The 12,216-nt window shown below is 42.0% G+C and overlaps 1 protein-coding gene across 8 annotated transcripts in view; it reads left to right on the forward strand.

The window, feature by feature from the left end:
• The window catches only part of rbms3 (RNA binding motif, single stranded interacting protein), a 296,046-nt gene that overhangs the window by 160,020 nt on the left and 123,810 nt on the right, over positions 1-12,216 (forward strand). For all 8 annotated transcript variants that reach the window (XM_039819879.1, XM_039819886.1, XM_039819878.1 and 5 more), the window contains one exon: positions 10,617-10,708. In XM_039819879.1, the coding sequence (XP_039675813.1) occupies positions 10,617-10,708 (92 nt within the window). The remainder of the gene's footprint in view (positions 1-10,616; positions 10,709-12,216) is intronic.

A 12,216-nucleotide genomic window follows, 5' to 3' on the forward strand; every position in this document is an offset into this window, starting at 1 on the left:
ATGCCTCAGAGGGCACCGGTGGAAGGTGAGGGGGCGTACCTCCAGTAATCTCTTATCGGGGACCTAACCCGTGGAACCACAGTGAGAGATACAGCGTTCCACTGACTTGCCAAGGCCCTAGCCCCTTGCACATCCCCTGACTAATGATCATACCCTCGATTAGTTAAGGAAGGCATAAATCATAACTGCATTGAAGAGGAAGGCTAGCTAGGGGCGGCCAGGCCGTTCTTCATGAATGACTAACAGATGCAGGAGAAAAAGAAATGCGCTGCATAGCTGTTCTGAGGAATGGGACACTTCTTTTTTAGGATTTTAATGTTTGTCTCTACCTAGAGATTTTTTGTCTATGTTCCGAAGGCGCTTTCATTGATCTGGCTTTGTTCAAATATTTAGCCTGTCCCCTTGTCTCGCTTGTGGCCCCTTCAGGCCGAGTACCTGACGTGATTACATTGCTTATTGCAATCTGTCGCTCAAATGGGGATAACACGTTGGTGCACAAGATGGCACCAAGCATGAATACTGAAGTTAGTTATCTCCAGGTATAGTTGCAATGATAGGAGTGGAGGTATTTTAGGATCTTCTATACAGCAGGTGAAGTGAAAGAGAAGTGTGAAAGGACTGCACCAGCTCTTTCCGTTAAAATGTGCTTATATTGCTTGTGGCATTTTCACATCGAGTACCAAAATGAGCAGCTATTCAAGGTTGTTTGACATTCTAACCTGCGTTTGTGTGTGTGTGTGTGTGTGTGTGTGTGTGTGTGTGTGTGTGTGTGTGTGTGTGTGTGTGTGTGTGTGTGTGTGTGTGTGTGTGTGTGTGTGTGTATTCTTTGAGATAACCATGTGGGGGTTCTGTACAGCTCAGTGTTTTGGCCACAGGTCTCATTTTAACAACCTCTTAACAAGCAGTTAACACCCTTGTCTCAAACCGTTCATGAGTACTCTTCACATGTTGTACCAAACACATCGGGTTTTGCTATTAAGCTAGCAAGCTAATGGAGCTACCAGGGAACTGAGCAGCGATGCCATTTACAGATCTGAATGAAGATATCTGTGTGTAGGAGACAAAATGATCTGCTACTTTAAAGCAGTAAATGTCAGCAATTACTATATATATATATATATATATATATATATATATATATATATACACATATATATATATATACACATATATACACATACATATATACACATACATATATGTATTTATATAATACTATTGTTTTTGAATATCTCTTCAGCTCTGTAAAGATAATCTTGTATCCCCAATACTTTAATATTCAACCTGTGAAAATGTTCATCTATTCACATATAATCCCTGCTTCAGTGTTACCAGAATAGCTTCACGCTGACACTTTCTACAGTGTGATTTAGCAGACAATGTAAAGAATTACAGAGGAGAACATGCGTTGCTAGCATCAGGGTTGCATTAATGTTAAACAGTTTCATCCCTTACGTGCATCCAATCTTTTTGTAACTATATGCATCAATTCCGAAATCTGTAACATTTGCTCAGATATTGGATGAGGGACTTGTTTTTTCAACCTCCTGTTCAGTTTGTCTTTGGCACAATGAGCAGCTAGTGGCCCCCTTTGGCCCTAAGCCCTGGCTCTTTGCTCTCTGCAGATCCCGACTGCAGCTCTCTGAAGAGAACACTTCTACACCTGCGGGAGAAGATGACAAGAAATACAATACAGCCAAATAGGCTGGCTGCTTCAGCCCAAGACAGTTGCCTTAGCTATCAATCCATGTTGCAGGGTTGATAAGTTAATTGCCTGTACCACTATCTCCTCGCCTGTGTCTAATATAGAAGAGCCCTCTGTGAGAGTTATTTTGCAACAAATTGGTATTGTCTTCAAGCGCCAGGCAGCCAGGATGGTGACACTGGACAAGTAAATGAGGGATCTTTATTTTGAGTCGAAGAGCTGCAGTATGTGGGTGCCTGACAACATTTCATGTGTTTGTGCTTGCATGCTTTTTGCTAATTTGACCTCATCTCCCTGATGTGTCTTTAGGTTCATGTGTTCAGAAACACTATGTGGATTAATAGCTGTTGCAGCTGTGTTAGCAGATGGAAACAGGGTTGTTTATTTTATAGGATGTCAGATGTAGATGAGGCTGTAATATCATTGGGCAATTGTCGCCTTTTGACTTGTCACTTCTCTGTGGTGTTAATGCTGTGACAGCAGTGATGTGGTCAGAAGGCTCTTGGCCAAAGCTAAGATTTGAATATGCAACATTATATACGCAAAATGCATTGCAGATGTTTCTCTGTGAGATCCTTTGACTGAAAGATAGATTTATGATCCTCCCCTGTTTACTTACGTACGCTCCCATGCACAAACACAAACAGGAAAGTTGGAGGTCACACACAAGCATTTGTACACACCCATTCAACAAACACACAGACACAGACACACATTCACACACCACCACATGGTTTAGTAGAGGGTATAGCCACAAAAATGTATCATCAGACAGCCGCTGGTGGTGCAGGATAAATGGAGGAGGACAGAGGAATGCAATCCCAGTGAGGATGCTCTCCTCTGGGTTTGGAGTGTGACCAAGGCGGTCTTGACTTGGCCGCAGTTAGTCATGGATGCCATATTGCTATTTAAACCCCTCCCTCAGTGTTTTCACAGCTCACCGCAGCCTCCCAAAACCACCACCCACCCACCCACCCTCCCTGCAGGGCAGAAGGGCTGGTCAAACCCCCAAATTGACCAAAGACGTCTATAAATGTACAAGCAATAAATTTATTTCAACGGCTCCTATTCATATATGTAGGTTATTTTCTGAATTGTTTCTGTAAGGATTTCACAAACAATACTCTTTTTATCTGAATGACATCACCAATTATTTTATATAACTATTATTATTATGATTATTTGATTTATAGGATTAATCACATAATCAGTCTAATAAAGTTCTGAAAATAGAGAACATTACTCATCACAATTTCCCTATAGGTGACTGCTTCAGATTGTTTGTTTGTGTATTCAATTTACAGTGATATAAAAAGAGAAAAACAGCCTTAAACTTTACTAGTGCTGAAACAATGAGTTCACTGATAGACAGAAAAATAATCATCAACCACTTATATTAATCAAGTAATTGTTTAAGTCATTTATCTCGGGGAAAAAAAAAAAATTTGTTGGTTCAAGTTTCATTTTAAACTGAATATCTTTGGTTTTTGGACTGTTGGTTGACAAAAAAAATGAATATTTAAATCATCTTGGGCTCTTGGAACTAGTTTTGTTACTCTTTTCTGACACTTTATAGACCAAATGACAAAAAATGATCAACAAATCAGCGGCAGGAACCAGTGTATATTTGGCTTTTTTCCTTGATAAATGACACACAGTTACTCAAAATATTCATCTATGAATTTACTATTGATCAACAAATGTATAAATTGACATTATTTCAGCACTACATACTACTGTACATGCATTATTCATGCGCAGATAAAGAAATACAAAAAAGGTAGTAGTGACATGCAGGTGTTTGTACACGTGCAGTTGGAAGGCAGAGCGAGGTCAGAACGAGGCGCATATTGTACTATGGATGTGATGCGGTACTACGGCTGTACTATGAATCAAAAGAATCATATTACAGGCATTATTAATGCATATTTGCCCATGGTTTGGCGCATCTATCTCCTCCATTAACCATAATTACTTTTACACATGCAAAGTGCAAATTATTAACATACGTGTAACCATGATGATGTATCACCCATGTGCAACAGCAGCTTCTAAACTCCTCTTGATGACTCACAAGGACGTAAACAATTACACTGTTTACTCCGTACACCATTGTAATGCTCCGTGACTTGTCGTTGATTCATTATTCATACTTAGGGCATTATTATTCCATTGTATGCTGTGCAAAATGGGATCATTAGCACTGAATATTAGAATGTGAAAAATGGAAATATTGGGGAAAATGGCGGTGGATATAGTGGATAGGAAACCCCAAACAATCCCGACTATTAGCAGATAAAAAATGGTAATTTCCCCAGAAGTAATTAGGATTAGCATAATTTGACGGCGCATGAATGATGCATGGATGATTGATACGTCGATACACGTACTGTAATGAGTCCCTTATCTCCACTCTCCACTGAAGACTTTTGTGTAGAGCGGAGCCCAAGGTGGCATCTACTGTAGTTCTACAACCTCCACAGGGGGACTATGTTAGGGAGCGCCCTGCCTCATACACACATTCATACAAGCACAGTCACTGGGGCTACAGTGGAGTAAAAGCAGTGGTAGCATAGCACCATCCTGTAGTAACTGATTGAAGATGGTCCTTTTATCTTGACAGGCTCCCTGTTAGAGCCAGACCAGGAAATATGATATGGCAGCTCATGTTCTCTTTTTTCCTCTGAGAGAGACGTGTGTGTGTGTGTGTGTGTGTGTGTGTGTGTGTGTGTGTGTGTGTGTGTGTGTGTGTGTGTGTGTGTGTGTGTGTGTGTGTGTGTGTGTGTGTGTGTGTGTGTGTGTGTGTGTGTGTGTGTGTGTGTGCGCGTGCGTGCGTGCGCGCATTAGTGCGCAGCTGCACAGCATTATCGGCTGAGCTGCTTTTAAGCGACAGCTATTGATTGGCTGTTTGTGTTGTTGCAGAGGCTTCAAAGCAACACCTTGCCCTCTGCAGCCCACTTGAGATGGTAACACTAGAGGAGCCGCACTGAATACAGTACGAGAACAGCATGTGCTTGGGTTCAGGCGGGCGCGCGCACGCATTAGTGAGTTGTTTCAATGTGTGAGATGCGACATCTTAAATTGAGTGTAACATTTCCTGACCCTACTACTTCTTCACAACCTAATATACGTTTTCTTCTGCTCAGTGACTAACCAATAGATGCACCTGCAAACATACACACCCATAGACACAGTACCTTGTAAGTCTGTACACACTTTATAAAGTATACAAACATAGTCTTTAGGACTATAGAGCCAGTTCACTCCCACCTCTGATGGTTTTTAGCCATGCTGATAGTTTTACTTTTATTTGGCCAGGTGATAATATACTGTATATGTATCTACATGTATACAATAAGACAAAGATAAGTGTCTTTCCTAGAAACAATTACCCTCGATAATCATCCTGATACAACAGTTAACTAACTGTGCTTATACTATCTTAGAACTTAAAGTCAAAACTGAAAATTATAATTAATTTTTGTATGTAATCATTATTGTTACAAACACTAAGCTAACCTGGGCTTGTATAACAAAGGCACACAGCTACTAAAGGCTAGCCTGGCCGGTAACATTAATCCGCCTGTCTCCTTTTGCATTCAACGTGAGAGTGAGACCTAAAGCGGCCTGGGTGAGGGATACTTTCCTACCTAAGAGGGGTTGTGTTGTGTTAAACTCACTCACCCAGCCACTGATTCAATTCGCCTTCCGCGTTCTGGAGCTAGGCCTTCTGGCGCCGGTCTCTCCTGCCGTCGGGTGGCTCCTTCGTCGTCGTCCTTGCCGGGCCAGGCCTATTCTTCCTTGTTGTTGTAGTTCAGGTTTTAAAAAGTGTATTTACCAAAGTTGTGTTGTGGGAAACAAGAATCTTTGGGCCCTATTTTAACGATCTGAAACGCAAGTATGAAACGCAAAACGCAAGTAGCTTTGTGGGCGGATCTCTGGCGCTGTTGCTATTTTACCGGCGGGATAAATGACTCTTGCGCCCGACGCAAATCTAAAATGGGTTGGTCTGAAGTAGCTAGGTGTGGTTTGGGCGTAACGTGAAAATAACCAATCAGAGCTTCATCTCACATTCCCTTTAAGAGCAGGCGCTTGTTCCATGGCGGATTGCTATTATGACGGCGGATTTGCCTGGCGCACGCCAGCAGGAGCTGTCCGGGATGCGGCAAAGTAATAAATACCCGTCTTGGCCGGGTGGCGATGTTGCTGCGGCCCCTCGGGCGCATCTCCTCAAGTCTGGAGAGGATTGCTGCAGCCATGGAGCGTGGGCCTCCAAACGCACCACCTGCTCCTGTTGTGCCCCTTCCTCTTCCCCCCACTCCCTCTCCGTCCACCCGCTCCACCAGGAGCGCATCGCGCATTGCCACTCCCAGGCCAGATTCCGCCGGAGTGTCCAATCCCGTCGTAGTTCAACATCACGTCTCCTTAATTCCTCTAATATTTCCTCATTTATGTCATCAACACATCCATGATTCATGGAAATGTTGTGTAAAACACAACAAGCCACAAAGAATGCTGCGACTTATGAGGACTGTACTGTAAAGTGCCTCCTGACCTATCCAAACACCTGAAGCGCATTTTCAGTAATATTTTTCCTTGTTATTATGTATGGTTTGCAAAAATGGGAACTGCTGTGTCCGTTTAGATGAGAGAAGTGTATGCGCGTTGTGCACACGCTACATTATTGCCAAGCATGCGCCCCTAAAATAGCATCTGAATAACGCGCCACTGACTTTAGACTGGCGCCACTGACTTTAGACCAGGTTTTTCCTGGTCAATGGCGGAATTGTTTTCTGAAACTGCAAAATAGCATGAGAGAACGTTTGCGCCGGAACACGCCTCCTCTTTTCGCTGAACCGCCCCCAGGAGCGCAAATACATTCCCTAATTTACCGACGTGCGTCTGTGGAGGGAAAAGTCCGCTTTGCGTCGGGTGCAAAATAGGAATGATACATGCGTCGGTGTACAAAGGCAATTGCGCTAAGTGCAAGATAGGGCCCTTTGTCTTCAAAAGTGTTTCTCTGTGTAGAAAGCGTGTGGTTTGCAACTGTCAGCGTGTCGCTTCCGTGATTGCCTCCTGCCGGAAGAAATCTCCAACTGAATCTCATCTCCCACACACCTGCAATGCCTGTGTTGAATCTGATCAACCAACACGCCCCCTGTGATGTGTCAGTCTGGCCCTGTCCATCAGGCTAACCTCACACACTATCAGCTGGCACAGACTAAAATGTAACATTATATACAGTACTATACACACTTGGTATTTGTTATAACCTGTAGACTTATTTGGTCTAAATTGTAATTAACGGAAAGGATAAATTAAAGTTTTATTTATCGTTCTGCTGTGACAGTCATAAGGTTAGCAAGCTAGGCTTATAAGTGTCCAATATCCAAATGAAATGCAAACTTAACAGCACAATGGGTTCTCCCTAATATTGAATATTAAAGGTCTTAAGTTGTGGTACATAACAAACAAAAAGCGGGAACAAATCGAACCCAATACCAAATCTAAATATGTCTTAATAATCTAAATATTTCTAAAAAGTAATGTATAAACCTATACCTTGCTCTAATACTGAAACTGATTGTCACACGTATTGAAGCAGAGCAGCTCACATATGTCTGCATGATAAAAGCACAACTAGAGACTGAAGCTGTCTTTATGTCTCTCAGATATTTTCTTTTCCAGCAAAACAAGTAACCATTTTCCCCTGTGGCTATAGATCAAACATTCCACATTATAGAATCATTACTGTATGCATATATCTGCTATAATAACTAAACAGAGGAAGAGCAAACTTGATCTATTACTGGAGGCAGCTAGTTGAGTGTCAATTCAGCTGACCCCTTCCTAACTCTGCCTTTCTTTTGTACCCTACACATCCTTTTTTCTCACTCCCTTTCTCTCCGCCTTCCCCTCACCTCTTTCTCTATTCAGCGCTGTCTGAATATAGGTCAGCATTCTCTAAAATCCTCATCCTGCTGAATGTTTGATAAGTGCACTCTAGGTGGTAGTGGAGTGAATATTAAATTTGTAATTGGGGGTCCCAGGTATCCAGCATTGGAATATTCTGATTATTAAAGAGAACCAGCCATCACCCAGAGGGCCTCAGTAACAATCTGTGTGGTTCTCTTAAATTGCCTTTAATATGTTCTTCGATCTAAAGAGCAATATCTGTTTTCACTGTGTCTAAAGGGTTAGTTCACCCAAATTATGTTTTGGAGGGATCCATATCTGAGTTTTTCTGCCTCCATTGCAGTGTGAATGAAGTGAATGGAATTTAGTTTGTGGTGCTCACAGCATTGAAAAATTGCATTTAAAATATTCAACAGCCACATGATTGTCCAAAAACACTAGGCCTGTTACTTACTGTGAGCAGAGAAACACTGACGTGATAAATTAAAAGGGAAAACCGTGAATATAAAATGGATTCCATAGGAGGTGTCTCTGAAATGCGTATAACAATGGTGTTAATTACATGCTATCACCTTCGCAGTCACCAGATCTCACCTAAAAACCTGTGGTAGAATTTGGAGCAATGTGTTACTGGGAAAGTGAGACGTCAGCAAATGCCGACCTCCATTCGGACTTAACTGTCCTCAGCAGCTGAGAGGATAGCGGCCAGACAAAACTTTCCTCCGTTGACTGAAACTTACTGGACAAAAAAATTGATTTCCAGAAGGCTCGATGAGTTTATGGAAATAAAACAGCATTGTTTTTATCTATCAATTTATTTTATTCCGCATATGCCTATGGTGAAACAAGGCTCATAGCAAAACAGGCGACCTTGCTCAAACGTTACAGACAGCAGGGGAGTTGGAGATTACACTCCACTAAGAGCGCCAGGGAAACAAGTGTCAAAAATACTTTCCATATGGATAGCACTCTACATCACCATCATCAAAAACACGGAAAGAGGAAATGTATTTTGGAAGAACAAGTGTTCATCCATCCGGTAGAGTTCCAGCGAATGTACAGTCTGTGCCAGGGCACATTGAAGCTGTTATAGTAGTTTGTGGTGGCCCAAAATCTTACAAATACACTTTATGTTAGTAGTTAGTTAGGTAGTTTGTGACCCATCTGTACTGAAGTCCCATGAAAACTGTTCACAGCATGGTCTGTGGATTATCCACAGTAACCAGGAGTCTCTGAAAACCATTGCATTGCTTTCAGTTTTACTACAGCCAAACTTCAATTCACCTCCATTATATTTGGGAGGAGGCAGACAACTGTCTGCATGCCTAGATACCACTGAAGGCAAGATGGACGGTACTTTTTTTTTTTTTTTTTATTTGGTTGACCCTGCATATTAAAATACATTTTAACAAGCTGCTCTTATGGGAGTCAAGTTTTGCTTTCTTTAAATACTGATTAAATTATAGGTTTAATAATGTAACAAAATGGTTGGCTGTACTGCCTGCTTGCAGTCTCTTTTAAGAAATAATACATTTTTAAAGAAAGGGTAGGGTTTGTCTGACTGTCGCCTGTATTTGAATCCTTTCGCTCTGGCTCTTCATATTTCCACAATTAAAGACCTGGCCCTCCCAGCCCCACTCTAACAGCTGGCCATTAATCAGTCCTCGCACTCGATTTCTCTTCCGCCACAGGTTATGATTTTCACATTACTCCACACTCCTTCACAGCCATCCGACAGGAAAATGACCCCAACCCCCACCACCTCACCACCACCACACAGACACACACCTCAAACGTCTAAGAAAGTGAGATGTTTGCAGAGAAAAACACATGGTGTTACGTGTTTGTGTGCATGCGTGTGCTCATACGCGTGTTAGTTTATAATCGTTTGTAACACGATGGGGTAACCACAGCAGCGAGTCTCTTCCCACCTCACACCCATTATCCTTTTCTAATTACACTTTCCCTCTGAAACAGTGGATCAAAGGGCACCATTGACTGCTTTTAATCCGCCACCAAAATTTTAATTAACACTGACGTGACCTCCGTCTCCGATACATCCCGGAGAACGTCGGGATCACAATAACTCATAAATCACAGACGCAGATTTCATTCCGGTGATGAATTTCCAGATGGGGGCTAGTGGCTGTTAATGTCAGTAAGAATATGAGGGAGAGACATTGAGAGAGAGTGTTTTAGAGACCGAGAGGAACAAAGACTTATGTTTGAAAAATATAAGTGAGAATTTATGTGTATGTTAAAGAGATGGAGTTGAAGAAAGACAGAGAGAAATGGCAGCAACTCTGCTATGCTGTCAACCTTTGAGAGATTTGTTACCGTGGAGAGGATTATGAAGGCTGTGAAATGGGGTTGTGTTAATATGCCGGGTGTTGAGGAACACAATGTGGGCCGGCCAACTTCACAGTCTCTAAAAAATCAAAAGGCTGAACAAGTGAGAATTAATTGGCCAACTCTCTGTGCATGTGAGTGTGTACATGTTTGTATTATTTCTTTAATCATGGACTTTCAATAATGGACTTTTTATATTTATATGAATTGTCATTAGACTACAAATAGGAATGTCTCTTCAACAGAATTACAACATTCCTGCATCTGTGTTCTTGATTTGCACGCTACTCAGTTATTTTGTGTTTTTGTTTGTGCAAAAGTGTGTGTGTTTGTTTGCATAATGTATGTGTGGAGGTGGAGGTGGGCAGGGTGCCGGGGTTTGTTATTACTAAATCGCTCATCCATGCTACTTATTAAGATGCATAGCATCCCCCTATGAACGTCAGTGTCGCTAATTATCAAACAATGTAGTGCTCACCAGATATGAGAACTGGCAGCCTCTGTAGTCATGTTACCAACCTATTACTGCTACAATTACCAAGTGCCTGTCATTCTCCTTGTTAGTCATCTGCCTTCATTTTTTTCTTTACTAATGCCTGTCTTTTTTCCTCTTTCTCTTTCTCCCTCTCTTCTTTTCTCTCTCCAGGCTATGGCTTTGTGGATTTTGACAGCCCAGCTGCAGCACAGAAGGCCGTGTCGTCTCTCAAAGCCACCGGGGTGCAGGCCCAAATGGCCAAGGTAAGGGGTGTTTAAAAACAAGTTAGCATCGCCACTTCCTCTTGCATTATCATTAGCACTTTGTTATGTGTTCAGCTCCCTCCTTGGATTTAATATTGTAACTGCTGTAACTGCGTTTGTATGGCCATATGACAAGTTGTGGTGCATGTGGTCTGTTTTATTTTACTGACACTCTGACGGGGCAAACCTGTAGTCAGATATAATCTAGTATCAAGACTTTGCTTGTACATGTGGTCCTTTGTTTCAAGTGGCTACATGGACTTAGTTATGTTAGTGTGTGTGTGTGTGTGTGTGTGTGTGTGTGTGTGTGTGTGTGTGTGTGTGTGTGTGTGTGTGTGTGTGTGTGGCATTATTCCACGGCAAACCAACTTGGTTGCCAGCATGTTAGCTGGCCCTGCTGTAACTGAAGTTTGACCAGCCGCTTGTCCTATGTTGTGCAGTATTATTAGCCTGCTAAAGTGGAAGCAGATGAGACAGCCTGTTTAGTTGTATAAAGAGGGCCCCAGTGAGTTGCACAATGGAGCCAGGTTGAAAGACATAGACACACATGGAGAGGCATGGCTTAGAGTAAAAACACATTTAACCTTAGAATCTTGTATATTAATAAGATTGCGACTGAATGTTGATTGTTGCCAATTTGGCTGTCTGTCAGTTTTAGCAGATTGTAAACTGGCTAGTTAGCTTATACCCCAAAAGAACTGTGGTGCCAGAATGAGAACATCAGTGGTATTGTTAAATGTATGTTGATCCTGAGTTCAGGCAAGCAGCTGTCCTTTTCTCATTTTTCTTTTCTATATTTTTCATTTCCTTGCTGGCTGCAGAGAGAATCATCAGAGACTCAAGCACAGCAGGGCCCTTTCTCCAGACATCTAAGATAGACGAGCCTGCATGGCTAAACCAGGCTATTTTTGTACCAGCCCATAGGTGAACAAAATGTCAGTAGTATTAAAGCAATCAATATGATGATGACTATGAGGGTGATTTTCTCAGACGAGATGGTCAGCATTTGATCTGATCCAGAAATGCCCCCCTTAAAGCCAAAAAAGCCCTGATGAGATGAAGAATGGCGATGGCGCCAGTGAAGATGACAGAAATGATGATAATGATGAAGGTGGCAATTATTTTGATCAAATGGGATGAGATCTGACAGGAGGAGATGATATTCCATGCGGTGCTCAGGTGTGCCATTTCTCAAATGCACCATTTGGCCGTTTCCTCCCCCCACCAGTGTCCTTCTTCCAATATTTATAAGAGGGCAGGCTCTCAGAATACAGATAAGAAGCCCGTGCTCTTTGCCCATCTCATTTTAAGACCACACTTTGCATTGCTCCCCTTTTCTCAGTCAATATTTTCATGAGAGAGGTCTTGTGTCCCCAAACAAAAGAGCTGACCTTTTTAAGAATGTTTGTGTGAATAGGTGTGTGTGTGGGCACATTCACAAAATCATTTTCCCATTAGCATTTGTGTATAATAGTTTGTTTTTTGAATGTTCCCTTGTTCTGTTCACA

Source organism: Perca fluviatilis, chromosome 13 (assembly GCF_010015445.1).
Source record: "Perca fluviatilis chromosome 13, GENO_Pfluv_1.0, whole genome shotgun sequence".
Taxonomy (NCBI): domain Eukaryota; kingdom Metazoa; phylum Chordata; class Actinopteri; order Perciformes; family Percidae; genus Perca; species Perca fluviatilis.